The sequence below is a fragment of the Watersipora subatra genome, chromosome 11, assembly GCF_963576615.1.
Source record: "Watersipora subatra chromosome 11, tzWatSuba1.1, whole genome shotgun sequence".
In the NCBI taxonomy this organism is placed as follows: Eukaryota; Metazoa; Bryozoa; class Gymnolaemata; order Cheilostomatida; family Watersiporidae; genus Watersipora; species Watersipora subatra.
Window position 1 is genome coordinate 37,611,102 of NC_088718.1, and position 20,923 is coordinate 37,632,024.

At 36.9% G+C, this 20,923-nt stretch overlaps 1 protein-coding gene across 1 annotated transcript in view; it reads right to left on the minus strand.

Moving 5' to 3' along the window:
* Window positions 1-16,696, minus strand: part of LOC137408502 (uncharacterized) — a 29,450-nt gene extending 12,754 nt beyond the window's left edge. The window contains exons 1-4 of the mRNA XM_068095049.1: window positions 16,399-16,696; window positions 11,787-11,837; window positions 9,071-9,184; window positions 978-1,139 (exon numbers count right to left, since the gene is read on the minus strand). Coding sequence (XP_067951150.1) covers window positions 978-1,139; window positions 9,071-9,184; window positions 11,787-11,837; window positions 16,399-16,590 — 519 coding nt within the window. The 5' untranslated portion in view covers window positions 16,591-16,696. The remainder of the gene's footprint in view (window positions 1-977; window positions 1,140-9,070; window positions 9,185-11,786; window positions 11,838-16,398) is intronic.
* Window positions 16,697-20,923: the final 4,227 nt, after the last annotated feature.

The window sequence follows — 20,923 nt, forward strand, 5'->3', positions numbered from 1 at the left end:
TGTTAGCGATTTGAAAGAAGAAATATCAAAAGCTATCCCAAAAAACTTATTTGAAAATTTGCTAGATTTACGATATGAGAAAACGAGTCCGCAATAGAATACTACTAACGCCATTACTTAGCTAGTTTTTAAGTTTTTCAATCAGTCTTTTGGAAGAGACCAAGTAACACTATAAAAATTGACAAATAATTTTGCTTCATGATGGAGTTCTTGTTAGTGTTTAACTAAACAATTACGTCATCACCAAAGTTAATGTATTTCTATGAATATTATCTAAAAGCATGAATCCTGCTACCACAGCTACCATTACAAGAACTCCAAACAGCCAATCATATTCGCTTTATGTTAAACCAACCAACAGACTGAAAGTAAAGGAAGTTCTGCCACTGACAAGCCTTCAAAGTAGGAAATTATCAGCATCTATAGAGAATCAGTTTGTATTTATTTTAAAATAAACTTACACAGAATTTTCGTTGACTTTATCGAAAAGTATCAGTACTTTTCTACCATTTGTGATTGTTTTTGATGTGCAAGGTGTTTCGATTGTTAGGATGTTTCAAAATTAATGTTGATAAAACTTGATCCCGGTAAAAATGCCTACATCAAGCGAAAGTGCAATTATGGCATTTATAGTTGCAAAGAGACAGACAGAATAGAGACAGGTAATGCTGCAACTTCGACACAATAGCCGATCATAAATATCGCAATGACAACAACTAGTGACGTCATTTCACACAAATTTTTCTTGTGAACGTTTTGATCACGATAAAATTTTGTTGGTTTTAATCTTAAAACATCCTGGCAGTCAGATCACTTCAAAAATCAAAAACAATCACAAATGATAAAAAAACTGATACTTGTTGAACGAACTACTAAAATGTTGTGTAAGCTCATCTAAGTATGGCCAGATAATCAATCTGTAAGCTATTAATGGCACATCTCCTTACTCGCCGACTAGTAATTCCAAAAATACTCACCTCACGTAACTGGGCTGGTCGGCAGCAACAGACCATTGAGTAGCTGACTAAGGAGAGAAAAAACTCGACTACCCCAACCAAAACTCCAATCCCAGGGAAAGTCCACAGCCAAGTGTTGGCGAAGAATTCATTCTGAAGGTCTGACAAGTCCACATCTTGTGACTATAAAAAAGTTTTTGTAATAGTAAATGAACAATAGTAAATAATACATTTTGTGGCTCTGCAAATAGAGTTATCTGTACGCGGCGCGATACTCATAATTTTTATATGTTATATTAGTGCTCTGGCAGTCTAGTAAACTGTGAGAGATGGTCAGATGTATCATTGAAGCATAGGAGAATACGCATATGCAGAATAGTTCTCCATGGTTAGAATGTGAACGATTGGTGCAGGTGGTAGTGAACAGGGTCATGAGCCTAAACTTTGTGAGTTCAAATCCCATCTAATGCAATCTTTTTTCCAACCTCAAACCATGGCGTCAGAGAGACGTACATGACGCTTGTTATAGGGAAGAATACCTTGGAAATATTTAATAGGTTTAAGATGCATCCTGAAAGAGCCCATACAAACCTGGAAGAGCCCGTTTAATGCTTGTTAAAATTAAAATGAGTTAATCCCGACAAGTAGCAAGTAATTGACATCATGCAGACAGCCTGGTTGCCTAAAAGTCTATCAGATAGTCATTTTAGTAGGTTTTAAAATTGTTGAGAGTCGAGTTTCAATAACGAAGTGTTTTGAATTACTATGTTTCCATGAAGACGTTAACCGCAAGTTTAGGTCATCCGCGGAATCAAAACAAAAACCCCACAAGTCAGTCGAACTACATTACTCGCAAATTTTTACCGAAAATTTCAAGCTTGCAAAAGATGGAAATCGCATTTGCAAATGATGCTCAAGGGAATGCCGCGCAATCTATTCCATTAAAAACATTTTCCACACTTCCGCACGAAAGCAGGCTGTTAAGTAAGAAGGGAGTGCGCCGCTATGAACTCTGGCGTAAAACACCTCATCCATTTTACCAATGTCCCAGCGTTAACCCACAACATACGAATGTCGATTGAAACACTTATTGCGCCGTAACTCAATGTGTGCACAACTCCAACTCCGCTTCATACGCAAAATGGAAACAGTGAATGGCTAAATATACCTAGCCGCGTTTTCAATGACAGTTTTGTTTGCAAATGTTCGCTCTTGTATTGAAATTATTGTCAAGCTGAGCTTGACAATATTTCAAGCTCAGCTTGACATATATAGCAACTAATATTTCAAGTCAATATCGGTTGCTATAGCAGTCTATATAGCAGCTGCGGTCATTTGAGAAATCCGATGCGCATTGGTTGTGTATATCTATTTGATAGGTGTCATATATTTCTCAGTTTACAAACATTCACAAGTAAATTGAGAAGGCGAAACAGGTACCGTAAGTCCTTATGCTCAAGCCGCGCAGCTTGTCGTTGGGCACGGCTTCTGGTTCAAGGTCATAGGCCGCGGCTAAAGCCAAGTTTTTAAAACTTACGTGAGGCTTAGGGCAGCTTCTCGATAAATGCGGTCTCTGCTCAGTTCCGCGCTATAACCATAGAATCGCAGTCATGATACACTTTCATGTACGGGATTTTGGGGACCTACTCGTTTATTTTCAAGGTCATGTTTATGGAATACTTTAGACTAAAGAAGAATTTATCGCTGATGTTTAACTCACCACAATCATAGGTTATTAAAACCGTTTCATTCTTGACCAGCATCTTTCCATAAACATGAAGCCCCAAAACAGAGCAATAAAAATCTAGCTGAGATATGGCAAGTAAGTTCTTGATGCAATGGTTTAAGAATTTTAATTCGAACTTGGAAGTAAAAGAAAATTCTTTTGACATGTACTGATATAGCCTGTTTTCTTATTCAAGAGGACGGGGGTATAGCGAAACCCTTCTCAACACTCTCGCTCCTGAAGGGGTCAAGGACGACAAAACCTCAGTCATTAGCCACGGCCTGTGGGCATACGCGGCTTGTTGGAGGATTATTTTTTCTTTCATGAGTCATCTGGTTTTGAGCACAAGCCGTGCGGCTTGAGCATGAGGACTTACGGTAGAGGCCATTATACTAGTAGTAGTAGCAACGATCTTGTAGTCGGCCATTCTCCATGGGTGACTGGCATTAAAGATCGACAGGAATAATAAGTGCCATTTTCTGGGATTTCCTTCTCATTGTCTTGTGCTTTATCGTAGAAATGACTAGCAATATTTTTTCTTGAATATTCACTGCATCTTTTGTGTGAATTTATGAAAAATCCAGTTTTGGAATAACGTTTATTTCATGACAATTGGAACTTGTAAATCCGATTTTCGAAGGAGCGCTATCCAATGTAGTGGAAAGATGACTATGTTGCCATGGTTGTCCATATCAACAGTTCTACCATAGTTTTTTTACTGTAGTTCTGTAAAAATAAATTTAAAAATGCATCCGTAAAAACTTTTTGGAAATAAAGTCTCAACTAAAATTGATATGATAGAAGCTAAAAACTCGATATAATACACTCAACTTATTAGCCTTTGAACCCGTTTTAATTTCAACATGACTACTGTTCAAGGCTGGTTTACACGATATCGCCGTTGGTCAGCGTTTCCTTTTCGGCGTTCATCGTCAATTATGTGAACCTAAAACCGATGGCATCGATGAAGCGGTGCAGGCACGTCGGGAAAGTTTGCAGCTGTCAAACATTCTTGATATTTCGCCGAGCATCGACGACCGCCTTTCAAATGTGAACAATTTTGGCGATGGTAATTCACGGTGACGGATAGCGTGATTTATTTATATCCGTTTTTGATAGCCGCTGCGAGACTAGTTTTTTATTTTTCACGAAAATTTAAAAAGAGAAATGAGAACAGTACGTCACAGAGTATTTCCTGTTGCAAACGTGGATAGATTTGTGATAGTGTGAACATTGTTATCATAGTCGATCACCAAAGTATTGTGGCATCAATGCCCAGATACAGCGATATAGTGTGAACCAGTTTTAAGATTTATTAATTTTGGCTAGCTATGTTCCTCCGTCTGCATTTAATCTCGACGACAATATTTCTTTAAAGACGTAGTGTAGGTCAACCACAACTGAAATCTTTGAAAAATGCCCACTCTGCATGTTTAGTCAACAGAATATAGCAAAAATTCAAGTTGGAGCATAGCAACATGCAGCCCGTTTGTAATTTTACACGGTCAAACCATAGCAATGACTTGATTTAAACTGAATTCCTTAGTAAATAGACGCTGCTATGAAACTGGTAGTAATTTGTGTCAGTTAAAATTGATTTCCAATGCCTATCTTAGCGTGATACCGTGCTGGAGAATTAAGCCTCAAGTCCAAATCAATAACCAAGTATTAGAGACACGCATATACTGATGGCTTGGAGTAAAATTGTCTCGCTGCTCTTGGCTATTTTTGTAATTGCAAGCAACACTTTCAATTGTCTACAGCTAGGATGCCGACAATCCAACGATATTGACAAGTTGTGTCAATGCAGCCAAGCCTATTGCTTTTCAAAACTTCTAGTGCCAAAGTATAAAAACTGTTAGTGGCATCAATCACTGTTTTCAGGGCGCGATCAATCCACAAGTTTGCATCCTCTGCAAGATGAAAACGGCCAAAACCTGCGAGTTTTGTTACTCGTAAATTTTAGTCAAATGCCTCATTTTCGCGAAAGATGGAAACAGCACTCTGCAATGATGCACTAGAAAAAAACGTGCAAGCTATTCCATTTTAAACATTTTTATATTGTGTTGAGCATGCATGCTGCTAAATGTGACAGGAGTGCGACGCTGTGATCTCTGACATAGTATTCCTTTTTTAGCAAAGCACCTGTGTTAATCTACTACTTGAGCATGTTCATTAAAACACTTAGCGCAAGGTGACTCAATGTGTACACGACTCCAAATTCACATCATACACACATTGGAAACAGTGATTGCGCAGCTGAAAAGCTTCTCTCACTAATAGGCTAATTTATTCAGCTTTATTTGCAACATTTTAAAAAAATATTGGCAATGAAACAAACATATCTTCGGCAAAAAACTCTTAAATAGCGAATAAAATGGACATATGTATTCAATGTAGAGTAGGTCAAAAAACTGCCTAATTTCATGCAAACTCAAGCGTAAGTATAGAATAATATAAGTCATTTTGAAAACAATTAACTGTAAATTAAACATTAATTTTTGATTACAGTTAATAAGCATTTGAAAACTTTTTTACTGTTAAACTATGTACAAAACATTAAAAATCCTCATCGATCCGAGAGCTGAGTAAAAAAATTAGTGTTTGACACAGCAGAAAAAAATTAATTGGTATATAAATAAAATTTGAAACCTTTGCATAAATTTGTTCGTAGAATGATCAATAGATGTATATGTCTTTTTATAATACTTCAGTAATCCAGACGTAAATTTTGCTATTGAATTGAATACAATATATAATATAATATATAATACAATATATTAGCATTTTAAATCAATTTTAGAATCGAGTCTAAAGATTAACGGTTAGGTCTAAAAATTTAACAACTCGTCAAACTATAAATTTATGACTTCAGGTTGCGGCGTTATTATTTTTCACCAAGGAGCACTTGAAAAAAATGAAAAAATTCAACCTAATGTGTTAGAATCAATTATTAATCAATCAATTATTAGAATTTTATGATCCCAGGCTATCACAAGCGAGTTGTGCTTATATCTATATTTTATCTTATATCTATATATATAAACCTCAGTGTTTGTCTTTTGTTTTTTTTTGGGTCTGTTTATCCGTGTGTCCAGTTACAGTGACAAAGTTTTAAGGTCCCGTTTTAAGGTATGTATCAGGTCACATCGTGCTGATACTTTTATTGTGTGTCGTCATACGTGTCTTGGACTATACCAATTGTCAAGGCTGCTAGAATCGTGCTCACTAAAGAAAATTGGTTAGCCAATTAAAAGCGTTTCATTGACGAATTCGGTGTGCATGCACAGCTCAGACAATTCTGTGATATTCGGCCGAATAAATCTGTGAATTCTGTGAAATTCGTGAATGCGGTCAGATTGAACGAATAATTCGCTATTTGTGGCTGGACCTTTAGGAATGAAAAGTCTGCTGTGCGCTGGATTTTAACCTGGAACCTCCAGCTTTGCAGACAGGCATTCGTCCAATACACTACATCGTTCAACTAGCTATATTATGGAGTAAATTGTGCACATACTTATTACACAAGCTAATCTATCATGGCTTCATCCTAAACATTTGAGCTAGCTATATGCTAGCACTAGCTGTGCTACCCGGCGTTGCTCGGGTAATAAAAAATTCTTTGGACAGAAAATTGATTTGTATTTAACATATAACAACATTTGCCATTCTAACTTTCAAACTACATATCATGAGAGAAGTGTTTTGTGTAGTTGAAATAACTTAAAAGAGAAAATAAAAACAATTGTAAAGATTTTCCAACTTTGTCAAACAACTGTAACTTTCAAACTTCATATCATGAGAAAAAGTATTGTGAGGGACAACTAATTTAAAAATAAATAAAACAATTGTAAATGTTTTCAAACCACTGTAAATTTAAAATTTCATAACTTTTAGCGACGTATATCTTTGAATAACTTACAGTGGAACCTCAAGTTCAAAAACTGAGTTGTTCGAGATCCGAAACAATTTTTCCCATTAGAATGAATGTAAGTAAATTTTAATCCATTACAGGGCGAGAAACCAACTTTGGTTAAGTATTTTACATTTTATACCATAAACTGTACTGTATGCTGCATACTATAAATAAAAACGGGAAGATATAGATGTGTTTAATTTTAATAAAAGGTTTTCTATTTATGATGATGGAAAAAGAAAACAAAAGTAAACATTCCGTATGTTTTGCTCTTAAAACATCAAAAACATTAAAGGTTAAGATACAATGACAAAAATTGCAGAAATTAATAATGAAACAGCAAAAAAATTCAACAGATCAGTTATATCAAAAATCGTAGGGAAAGGAAAATGGCACGTGTACTTCACATCTTTGAAGGAGAATCCTCCTCCAAAACAATTTAGGGTAACTCGACTGGAGGGGTTATCTCTCTAGCAAATCTATTCGGTAAATCTCTTCCTCCCAGATGGTTTCTCCCTTTTTGTAAAGAATTTATGAAGCATAAATTGCTTCTCCATTTGTTAACGAAAGTTTGCATGCTGTTTCAGAAGCTGTTTCAATTTCAATGCGCATACTCTCGAATTTATGTTCGAGATCTGAAACGAAAGTCTCAAAATCTTTGGTTGATAACCGAGTTGGTCGAGAACCGAAGCGTCCAAGAGCCGAAGTTCCACTGTATATAATCAGTACACAAATCATCAAATTTTAAGTTCGAGATAAATTATTGTCGATACCGTGGGAATAAATTAGCCCTAACGAAAAAAGACGAATAAACATCGCCTTGCATATACTTACAATGTAGGTCCTAAAATATTTCTGAACAGAAACATTACTCGTGGACGCAAGGCTAAAATAATTAGCACACGCATGGTTTGTACGTTATATGAAAACGTATCTGATCACTATGGCGTTCTAGATCAGTGGTAGAGCGTCTGGATTAGAAACTTGTCGATGCATTCCATTATTATTTCCATTCCATTTGCAGTCTTTTTTCCGTCATCCACCAGAACAAGGGATTACAATATCAAGACTTTAAGATCTATAGCCAGAATGCAGACAGACGACAGAAGACAGACGACATACTTTGAGAAGTATATATATAGATTGCGCTGAAATTGTTAGCTAGATGAAAAATATTTAAACTGACATGGGCAGCATACTATTGCAATCAGTATAGAGCTGTAGTAGGCACTGCAGTCGGTACAGTATGAATTACAAAGAAATAAACACAGTGCACAGAAATATACGCAATACACAGAAATAAACAAACACCTTCATTTAAAAGTTAGAATAGTGAATGTTGCATATGTTTATTAAAAGTAAATTTTTTGTGCGAAAACCTTTTTGTTACCTGCGCAACGCTGGGCATTCGGTTAGTATTTTAATATAGTTGAAGCCAATCAACTCTTGGGTTGTCTACGAAATGATTCTGCACTTCCCACACTTACGGTTCAGATACCAGGAAGTAGCAAAGGTTGTTCACAGTATCCACAAGTACCAAGTCTACCATTGTGCCAGCAGATATTTGCTGATAGGCAATCAATCATCCAATAGCAAACCGAAAAGGTCAATTAGGCAGCTTTGATAAATGGCAGAATTATGTCCAGGGTAGCAGCTAGGAAATGTTGGTTTCACGCCCAGAGCGCTGGCAATGGGGCGGAACAAAACGGCTTTCCAAAGAGCATGTGATCACCCGATGCAATTCATGTTTGCAGTTGATTGGCTCACGATTTTGAATGAAAGAGCATTTTCAGAAAATAACCATTGATAAACAAAATGAAGTATCGAAGAATTAAAATTGATATTGAAGCAACATTCACCGATTATACTCGTAAACCTGGACCTTTCGTAAAAGATACCTGCCAAAAAATATGTTTGACAACGAAATATGCCCACCAGCAAAAAGTCAACACAAATGCTGTGATTGCACATCTCAATCTGTGAGTTGGCCGGTTGTTGAGTCATGCACATATGCTGTGATTATATAGTTTTTGTTTATGACACGCTGGACAGTTTAAATCAAGCCGTCATAGCAAATTTCTTTAACCAATCAAAATAAAGGACTACTTTTATTGGTGGTCACATTTTTAATGTGTGGATATTTTGCGCTAGTGGTGAGTCTCCGAAAATAAATCAGCGTAAATTTTTTAATCAAAGTCGTTGAAAACTTCAGAAAAATAATTATTGCTTGCGACTTGCCGCTTTAATATTTCCCGATTTGGGGTTCAGCAAATATATGGCAGAGGTAGGGTAATATCTAAACAAAGAAGTGTTGGCTAAGCCGTATGTAGCCAAATTTATGTTCAATAATCACTACTCGGTTTCAAACTATTTGACACCAGTTGCAACAATTCCTTTCTAGAGAGACCAGTAGTTCAGAAAGCATTCATATGCATTAGTATTGCAGTAGAGGGCTGCTTGAAATCTACTTACCGCCAAAAGTGACGCATTGAAGAGGATGAGGAAGCCGAGGCCAACCATCAACGCCAGTAGAACCGGCACCCAAATTATTACATTTAATACATTTAAAGCCACGAAGACTCCTTCCTGTAACATTGTGTAAAAATTTATCGACTCCGCATGCGTTGCTGTAGTGTATAAGAAATTATCATGGATAAATTAGCAGCCCCATAGTAGCTGTGAAAGTATGTTTCATAGAGTGAACCATAGACTTGTAACTGCACCAAATCAACTCTGGCATTACAATTGAACCCTTAAGGCTGGTTCACACTATACCACCGTATCTCAACATTGATGCCACAATTCTCTGTGATCACCGATGATGAACCGATGATAACAGTGTTCACACTATCATGAACCAATCGATAGTTGCTGCCGATAGGTTTGTGATAGAGGAACGGATTAATTTATATTTTTTTAATTTTATATAGGAAAAATGAATTTGAGATATGATAGAGTTGACATACGAGCTCGGCCCCGGAAGACGTTTAGCTCACATGTCAAGGTATGACTGTAGACATAGCCGCGGAACATAAACCAAGTTAACAGCACTATCAATAGAGTTACTAGAGTTAATAGAGTTATCATAACTAATATCAGTTTTAGAACCTCTCCGAAAATTGCTAAACTGCTAGAATAGGATTGCGCGTGTTAGCAACATCTAAACTAAGCTTTAGGTAGTTTAATCAGGGTAAGACATCAAAGGTATTTAGTGGAGATTGCTATGTCAGCCATTTTGTTATCCGCTTAGATGATTGAGCATGTTAAAGCATGTGGCATGTGAAATAATACAATTTAATCAGAAAAAATAGGCAGCAGATTTTTTAGGATTGAGAGCAAAACAGAAAAATTTTCTCACCCAAGCGCGTAGCTATAGCCATACATACGCTGTTGCCATGACACGCATCATGCGAATTTGGAGTTGTGCGCACGTTGCGTTATCGTGCGAATTAAGTGTTTCTATGGACATTTGCATGATGCGGATTGACTCCGGCGCCTTGTTGAAAAAAGGTTAAGGACTTGTACGCTATAAGTTAGCAATTAGTGACGCATGTGTTAACGATGCAAGCGCGTGAAAATCTATTGAGAAAAAACGACGAAAGTATTGAAAATGTTTAAAATTGAATAGCTGGCGCGGTATTTTAATGCGCATCATTTGCAAGTTCTGTTTCCATTATTTGCAAGCATGGTGGATTCGATAAGGATACGGACTTATGTCGGATTTATGTGTTTTCATGATGCGGTTAACTTGCGAATTGGCTCAAATTTGCAAATCATGCACGTCATGAAAACATACCCATTCACTGTTAATAGTTTACAGATTATCTGGCAATGATTATAATAATTGCAAACTAATTCCACCAAGATGTCAATAATTTGCTACTTAGAAAGTTACATGATTTGACTGATTCTTGTTGCATGAGTAACTTGGAGTTGTCATATGCTTTCACTGAAATCTTGCGAAGAAGCATGTTGCTTGGTGACAGCAGATCAGTCTCTCGTAAGTTTGGGTTTAAAAGAAAAAAAGAAGTGACAGTAACCATAGCTACTACAAATACTCTACGCTTTGCCAAAAATCTGCTCTCATAGCGCCGTACCAAATTCTTTTTAGCTTTTAACCAAATCTTAGAGTCAACCGTGAAGGCCAGAGAAGTATTTAGCTAATAGTTTTTCATTTAATGCTGAAATCACACAAAATGTCAGTAAAGTCTAGTCGAAAAGTATCAGTATTTTTTATCATTTGTGGTTGTTTTTGATGTTTAAGGTGATCTGACTGTCAGGATGTTTCAAGATAAAAATAGATATAACTTGATCGTGGTTATCACGCTCAGATCAATTGAAAGTGCGTTTATGACTTCTATGGTTGTAAAGAAACTGACAGAATAGAGGTGTGTATCGCTGCAATTTCAACGCAATAGCCCATATCAATAACGAGATAGACAAACAGCCGCCCAACTAGTGATGTCATTTCGGCGTGTACTGTTCTTCTGGGCATTTTAGTTGCGATCAAGTTAGTCGATTTTAATCTTGAAACAACCTGACTGTCAGATCATCTCAAACGTCAAACACAATCACAAACCATAGAACAAGACCGATATTTTCTGATAAAATCTTTTAAATATTTGTGGAAGTTTATTTTAAAGAAACACTAAGCTTGAACGGTTCTTGTTGTCAATTGTTTTTCGTGCATTTATGGATTCGATAATTTTGTTGTTGAAAATTAAGCTCCGACACTCGCAAACATTCTATTCAAGTATACTCAGGAGACTGCAACCTCAGCATGACGAGCATTATTCAGATTTTGCGTTGCGTTAACGTGCGAATTAAGTGTTTTTATGGATATTCGCATGATATGAAATGACTCCGGCGCTTTGTTAAAAAAGGATAAGGAATTGTACGCTATGAGTTATTAATTAGCGACGCAGTTAGCGACGCATGTGTTGAGAAAGAGCGACGAAAGTGTTAAAAATTTTTAAATTGAATAGCTGGCGTGGTATTTTAATGTGCATAATTCCCAAGTACTGTTTCCATTATTCGCAAGCGTGATGGATTCGATAAAGGTTTGCAAATCGCAAAGCTCGCTTAGTTTGCGAATTTATGCTGTTTCAATGATGCGGTTAACTTGCAGATTGACTCAAATTTTCGCAGCATGCGCGTCATGGAAAGGCGAATACCTTGAGATACCTACCAGGCAGCCTCTGCTTTTGATGCAGCAACCTATCGCTCCAGTGAGAAAGAACTACAAAGAAAGACAAAGAGCGGTGTTGTAGAAATCACTGGTGCATTTACTAGTTGTAGCTCCCATGCTGGCACACTCTACGTCAGCAAGCTATATAGTTACACATGTTGTGAGCAACCCCTCAAGGATGATGTCTACTTAGGAGAGGCTGTGTGTGTTTTTTAGAGCCGTGTTGCGCAAATAATGGCTCTAGCATTTTGGTTGGACGCGTCTCGGGTCCAGTGGTAAGGGAACCATGGCGACTGGAGACATGCAGTTGTATAGAGCAATTTAAGTTTGGATGTTATTCTTGTTACCACCAGTGGCTTTTTTGGGGATTGAACCCAAACCGGTTGTTTGTAAGTCACGAGTTCTAAACCACATGGCCACGGCTGCTCCCGATTATATCCCGCGAAACAACTGAAATGTGATAAAAAATCTTGACTAAAATCTTGGCCTTTAGGTTCTTGACTGGTAGTGATGGAATAGAAGCCTTATAACAAAGAGAGAAACCCTCGAAGATGTTTGGGAAGGAAAATGAGCCAAATATTCTTCAAAACTTCCTTGATGTACGTATCTAGCAGTGTTACAAATACTGCCAAAATTTTACACAGGACTCTTATCTCTCAACCTAGTAACTCAGCCAAAGGACGTTTGACCTCTTCACCTCTGAGCACTCGATGAATTGCTCAAACTCCAAACAACTCCACTTTACTAGGATTGCCACGAAGCCAAGGAACTGTATCGCTCCAACTAATGACAGCCAGCAAGTGTATTGATTATGTCAGAGGCTTTCAGCTAGAGATGTCTATAAGAGCGATGAACCTTTAAGATGTGTGCGGTACTCCCACGCAAGTGTCTGCATATTTCAAGAGGGAACTATTTTACTGCAATGAGCCTTGTTAGGATTACGCATTTTGGTATGACCGACTTGAGTGGTTTGCGTGATGGGGAGATAATCATGGCAGTTTATGAATTATTTTCTGTAGCAAAAGAACAAACAAATTAGCGCGGACTTCATACTTGTTTCTCTAATGCCTGCATACATATATTTTGGTTAGATTTTAAGCTTTATCAAAAACTATGTTATACACTATTTACTAAAGCTCCTCTCCCTTTAAAATGGTACGAAGTGTTGTGCGCGAATGTGGAGGAATTAATTTTCATCTCTTTTATATATAAAAAAGTAAATATCGTAATGCCATCAATCCTTAAAATGATCTGCCCATTTCACTCACCCACTTGGAATCACGTTTAAATCAGATAATAGCAGAGAAGAGGCAAAAAAAGTCAAAAATCATAAATTGAATTCTTTTTTTATGTTAATGCTTTGTAACATGTATTTTAAAAATCATAACATAATTTTTATATATTCTGACGTGTATTTCGTTATGTTTTGGGCCTTTTTTGTTTCATTCAACAGAAGAGGGTGGGAGGTTGCCCTCATCAGTCGTAGGAGGTTTGACATTGAGAATGAACAGGGAAGCGCTGTCATATCCTAAACACTTTGTCAAATATTATACTTGTTGCGACGGAAACATATTCGTTTTTTAATTTTTGTTAAGTAAAAAGCGTAGGTAAGCTGTAACAAAGTAAATTGATAATAAACCAGTATTAAGCTAAGACAAACATAATTTATGTCTTGAATTTTGTTTATGCTAGATAATTTGTGCGTATGCTTTTAAAATCGTTTCAGACAACAATCGCAATGTCATCTATAACTGGCAGAAAGTGTAATCTGCGATTATCATGAAAAACCGAACTCTGCAAATTACAATCCTTTCTTCATGCAAATAACCACCAAGAGTCAGCCATAGTGACTCCACTTTTTCTTATATTGAAGTGAAATTTGAGCGTTTTCTGCGTTATTAGTTTTGTCTCAATGGCAGCCTATTATTATCATGAAATAGATATGACATCTACTTGACTAACATTATAGCAAGCCAATTTTGCTTGCCTCGCTGGTTAGAACAGACCATCTATATATATATTTCTCAAAGTCCGTGTGTTCGTCGGAAATCCGGCTATAGATTTTAAAATCTTGAAAGAATTATTGCGTACCCGAAGAGGATTCGTTCTCAAGTCTTACGCCTAGCCCACTGGACTATGGAAATCGAATTGCTAAGCCACCAATATAAGGCATTATATCAGAGCAATACTGCTTTACGTTTGACCGGGTCATAGCATAACGTCACGAGAAGCTGTTTGCTCACATTATTAAACTGCCTAATAGCAAAACTCTCACTGCTTCTCATTATTTATAAGACAAAAAACTTTTCTCATGATATGTAGTTTGAAAGTTAGAATGGCAAATGTTGTTATATGTTAAATACAAATCAATTTTCTGTCCAAAGACTCTTCTATTACACGGGCAACGCCGGTTGGCACAGCTAGTAGATATATAAACCTTTATATATCTATGGAACAGACGAATAATGCTCCGACATACATAGTGATTTTCTCAAGAGATTCAACAGCTAGTGATGGGACGCATCCAACTTGTGTGAATTGCTTTAAATAAAAAGACAAACAATAGGACAATAGCTACGTCTTCACTCGTACAGCCTACATGTGCAGCGTTTGTAACCTCCGAGTTATAAAAGATTCTGTGATTCAAAGACTCTCCTTCCATTTTAGCAGTATAGTTATTTGTTCTTATAGTCAGGCGGATGTTCAATGATTGGCCTGTGTACAAGATAACAAAAGATTGATTGTCAATTAAACAAAACGTCCTGTTGGTCATCTGTGAATCAGTTTGATTCAGCTATCAAATGCACGCAAGATCGGTAGATCCTATGACCCACCCGAACTAGGAGCCCAGCTTCTTATGAATTGAAGCTATTTATTATTCATGCATAAATACGTTTGTTGAAGAGGGAGGGGCTCATTGAATAAAAATCACCAGTATTCCGTTGCGCTTTTTTTCTAACAAGACTGTTTCCAGCAGCAAGTTATTTGTTGATATGGGCTTGATAAAAGTCCAAAAAGCTACTGATCCAAATTATAAGTCTTCAAAGCTGGAGGAGCACCAGTTATTACAGCAGGCGTCCAATGCGTAGTAACCAATGGTTTAGTAGAAACATCTAAAGAATGCTGAATTGTGTACAGTATTTGACAGCAAGATATTTTGATGACTAAATGGTATATGATCGACAGCCACTGATGGTAGCTGAAAAAGATCACCCTGCTGCTGATAGCTTGCTTATAGTCAGCACTTCAATGAGGCTGCTAAAGTTTCTGGGTAAATTTGAGTCAATGGGGCATAACTTCTCATATAAGGAAATCTGAGCAGCCAACCGAATTCTAGAAGGAACAGGAGTATGCATGCAGAGGAGGAAGTATGTCGAACAACGGATAGTCGGATAGTCGGTAAGACCACGCCACATTGGTTGCAAGTCAGCATGAAAGAAGTGACCAAAATAAACCACAAGAAAGTGGTTTTTAACCATCGTGTAGTTAACCAACTGTTACTGGTTTGGAACAAAGCCTGCATAACCACAGCTGTCTGCTGGAGCCAATGACATTCTCTCTAACATGGTTGATGAATGGCTGGTCACGAGTCAAATTATCAGAGGAAACTTCAATTATTTCAACCATATTTTGAGCTGAAAATGAGTCATAAGGAAATTCTAAGAGTTGGTTTCATATCGACACTCTGAGTCAGATTTCTAGAGTAATCTCAATATCTCAAACCATTCGTTGTTTTCATATAGGTCAGGGCTACCAATTAAATGAAGATAACAGGAAGTCCATGTGTAATAATGGCAAACAGCATTCTTTTGACCAATAGTTGAAAACTTACTAGCATGTTGGGCCATTGAGATACTAACATTACTGGAGTTATGGAAAAAAATTATTTATAATTGTTACTTATTAATCTTATTTATTCGCATTAGTAGTTGTCAACAAAATGATGTTTTTCGTCACGTGCCAAAACAAAAATGAAAAATAGCAATAAGGAATTATTGTGTGAGTTGAACAACAGTGTTTTAAATGTTAATATAATAGTATTGCGGAGGAGCCAGGAATTGAACGTTGTAGCAGCAAAAAGTTCATGAACTGAAACAACAGATGGTCGATGTAGTATATTGGTGGCACAGAATAGAAAACGATGTTATGAATGATTATATTGCAATATTATATTATATTGCGCAATTTCATATGTTGGAAAGCACCAGAAAACTGGGATCAAATTATAATACAAATTAAAATGAACAATTGTTAGTGAATTTTTAAGCAATTCAACAACATTTAATGGCCATTATGCAATGTTAAATTTTGAAGTTTAAAAAAGGCTGTTATACCTATATATGAACATTTATTTACATAACCAAAGTTCATATTTGCCTTCTTTAGTGCTTTTAACTGGCAGTTGTCATTCAGTCCAATGCTCTGCATGTTCAACACAACTTATTTCTGCAATTCGTGGCTACAAGTATTTTTGTCAAATAATAAGATTGTTCAAAGGCTGGTTGGCTTATAGAAACACATTCGAAGAGTACGTCTTTTAAGAAACACTCGTCCAGACAAATAGCGGAAACTTTTATATAGGAAGCTATCGGTACAGCATAGTGATACTTACCCAGAATCCACAGTATATTTTGGCTGATGCCAGAACTACTACCCAGCTTGGGACTTTATTGAGGATCGAGGAACCATCGACGAAGAGTGGCTCATAGAAGTACATAAGGCATATCCACGCCACTCCTGCAGCAATACAGAGAGTTCCAAAGAAGAGATGGGTGCCGGCAGCACCAGCGTACGCTCTCGCCATTCTTAGCTGTTACAAGTACGTTGGTAAAATCTATTTACAGCCTTCTCAATTTGTAGCTATTATACAGTAAGCCTACCAGAGCGCCAGCACGATTCAACCAGCTAACAACTTATAATCAACTGAAAGCTATTGTTCGCCTACACTGGCTACAGTTACAGCCAATCAGATTGAGCCCTCGTCTTATTGGCTTAGTTCAAATGGATTGAGTTTATAGCTTGATCTGTTAGTTATTACTAAGCTGGGCTTTCTAAACTGATAATTCAGAAGATGGAAAAAGCCTCAAGCAATAAATGAGATGATTATGAGATGCACTCCCTTACAGCTGGCGATTGACCAACAATTTTTGTGTCAGCGCTGTGTTATGTTCCCTCAATTGGTAAACACATGATGTCTGAGAGAATATCTTCTGAAACTGAACATAGAACTGATATATGGTTTAAGATGCAAAAGAAAACCTGTAACACCTTTGCTTTCTTTTATTTGTGATAACAAACAGTGATTGTATGATAGTTCAACACATATTTCAAAAAAACCTCAGCTCCATTCGTATTTGAATTAATCACTAGCGAAATGGTTGTACTTAAATAGTGTATCAAGCTGAAAATACCAAATCGTATAAAAGCAGTTAGTCTGGTGGGGTTATGCATTTGCCTTGTAGTCCAGTCTTTTTGACAAACAGAACCCAAAATGGTCGACAACAAACAGGCGGATGAACTGCACTTCATTTCAAAATTTGAAATTTGTTTCAAAGCTATGTCTGCTGATGCAATTGTTGGCAAGACATTATTGATCTGCAAACAGAGAACTGTTTATACTGTTTGGGTGCTTATACGAAAGTTACCAAATTAGCACGCCGGTTATGCGTTACTCTACCCCAGGGCTTCCCCGATTAAGGGTGCCGGCAAACCTAAGCTGTTGTTCACAGTGGTGCAATAATCAATCGTGACAACGAAGAAGGTGTATTTGTCGCCGTAACATGTTGCTTGTGTGATATAGAATTTTCATTTCTACTATACATCAAAAATATATCATGTAACTCTATCAATTCTAAAAACCATCTGAGCATTTCACTAACTCATAAGGAACCACGTTTCGATCAGCTATTCTTAGAGAAGAGGCAGGAAATAGTCAAAGACCATAAAGTGCATTGCTTGTTATACGTTGCTCCTGAGTAAAATCGCTCAACTCTTTTTAGAATGTCCTTCTAATAACATACTGTTTTCATATATTCTGAGTATGTTTGTTTTTCATTATGTTTTGAGCCTTTTGTGTTTCATTCAAAACAAGGTGTGAGATTGCCCTTGTTAGCCGTAGGGGGTTTGGCGATAAAACGAATAGGGAATCACAGCTTTACTGGCAATTGCCTTTTAGAAACTAGCTACCTCTCAAACAGCACCATAACCCGTTATGAAAACCATACTATTACAAGCAGACAGAGCGGTATGTTCGTTAGGCTATTTAGCTGAAGTGTAACTTCTATCAAAAACACGCTAGAGAAGGCATTTGTGAAAGATATTCGCCAAGTAAGCCCAGATGTTATTGGTTAGTCGAGTACAGATTACTGCCTTGAAACACAGTAGCAAAGACTTCCTAAGCTGATGCCCAAGCATGGCTCAGTTTTGTTCAATTACTGGCAAATATCGATTTAGCAAACCGCTTTACATAGTTAAAACCAAACCACAAGAGATCATAAGGTTAAACCATTTACCAGTCCTCGGGCAAGCAATTCTACAATCAGCACTGTTTACTGAACCTTTGACCCGCCACCCGGTGTGACTACGAAGTTACTGTACTGGAATGCAAAAATGAAACAAAACAATGAAATTTAAAATTGTACTAGCTTTTACAAAAGAATGACTAGTGTTCATACAAAACGGTGAAGGTCACTCGTGCCAGATTTTTTTTTTGCTTTCCTTTGCAAACGGTTTACGCTGTTGGCTGCCTACAAAAGCATGTGCTACTAACCTCATCTGCTAGTAGTCTACTAGTCGCAAAATGATACATAGTGGACTGGTCAAGGCAGGCATACTAGTAAACAGTCTAGCGGATGAGGCTGTTGACCACACACACAGAGCAATTTTAACTTCATAACCGCTTATTGATTGTATACAGCATTGTTCATTCTAGTGAGATTTAAAGAGACATTATAAAATATGGCCACTCAGACAGTAATGAGTTGTGTATTGGATACGCCGTAAACAAGCGCTTGGGAACTGAGACTCTGTTTTTACTGTTGGTTAAGTTTGGTGAGACTGGTTGCAATGATGTATTGTAACTGATCACTCACTGTAGGTAGACCTACCGGTAACTCAACTTTCTTAAACCAACCTTTTTGAAACTTTGATCCCTAGTTTTGTATATACAAGCAAATCCCATGATCCTAAACCACATTTCCATCGATTGTGAATGCACTTAGAATAGCACAAATCCTTCTAAGCTGTGTATCATATTGAAGCTTTAAAGTTTAAACCATAACTGTCACATACAACTTTTATCGTAATTTCCAGGTAAATCAGACACGCTGATTCCGATTTTGTACTCAAAATAAAAATTGGTTCACTAACCTTCAAAGTCATGAAGGCTTTTTTAAAGCATGTCAATATCCGTCTTGAAAACAACACAATCGGCACAACAAGCTCCGCCCATAAATATGTGACGTAGCCTAACGTTTTAGGAGCGAAAGTTGGGGATGTTTAGCCCGATTTAAAATAATACAAATGGGTGTCTGAAAATCCATTATTATTTAAATTCAGCCTGTAAAATAATCTCAGTCTTTTATGAAAGGTAGATAAACTATTTAAAATTGCTCGTAGCTTGTTACATGATGTTTAATAGGCTGAACACCGAGAAAAATGAGCTCAAAAAAGCGCGATTTTATCACAAGCTAGCGTTGTTATCAAACTTTTTTGAGCTCATTTTTAAATATGCTATGTTAAATAGCTTATCTACCTTTCAAATAATGGTTTTTAAAACACCCATCTCTATCATTCTAAATCGGACTAAACATCCCCAACTTCCGTTCCTAAAAAGCTAGGTTACGCCACATATTTATGGGCGGAGTTTGTTGTGCCGATCGTGTTGTTTCCGAGACCGATATTAAAACGCTGTAAAAAAGCCTTCATTACTCTGAAAGTTAGTGGACCAATCTTTGTTTGGAGTACAAAATCGGAATCAGCGTGTCTGATTTACCTAGAAAATATGATATAAGTTGTACGTGACAGTTATCGTTTAAGCTTGTGGAAATCAATGAAAAAAACAGAAATCAAGTAGAGTAAATTGTTTTTTATACCCGTTCAACCCTTTTACACCTTTTTCATGTTTTAGATGTAATTGAAGAAACACCTGATAAAGTGTGTATATTTGTTTATGAATACAAAAAACAAACAGTTGTAGGGAAAAGCTCTTGTTTCGGAGGAGACGAGGTTTTTCACCTTTGTCGATTTTAGATCCTTCATTACTAAGAACTTTGTCATTAGATACAAATGTCTTGTCAACAGCCATTTTACATTTCGAAGTTAGAAGGTTAGCCGTGCTCTCAGTATTTTGAGGACACCTCAAGAAATAATTGTTTAATCAACTTAAAACTTACCAATTACACTAGAAACCTATTCTGCACAAAGTGACCATAGTTTTATAATCTAAATAAATCTCAGTTTGTCATCTGCCCAGTTATATCGATAAAGTTTTTGTAATGAAAAGACCAGTTCGCAAAGGATTTGAGCTTGCAACGAATGCAAGCACAAGTCCACAAACACGCATACCCAAACCAAGGCAAAACCGTTATTATAATTCCACCCATCTTGTTTACGATATCATAATCACGATAGCAGGTTACAAACCAAAATGAGTATCTACTTTTTATTATTAATTAATATTGCCTTTGCATCTGTTGTTTTCAATTTTTTTAAGTTTTTTTCAAAATCTACTACCTATTTTTTGAATTCGTAATTTTCGAATGTGGCATTTCAATTTTAAATGTCCTGTTACACTCCTATTTTCAGTTTCTCCTAAGGCAATCGCTAAACCTACAACGTACTCTCATGCGCTTCACTGCTATGTTTGCACCAATATCAAGAGGTACCAGTAACGATAGGTATCAGTATCAAGAGATACCAGTAACGAGAGGTATCCGTAACGATAGGTATCAGTATCGAGAAGTACCAGTATCAAGAGGTATCAGTAGGGAGAGGTATCAGTAGCGAGAGGTATCATTATCGAGAGGTATCAGTATCAAGAGGTACCAGTATTGAGAGGTATCAGTAGCGAGAGGTATCAGTATCGAGAGGTATCAGTATCGAGAGGTATCAGTAGCGAGAGGTTCCAGTATCAAGAG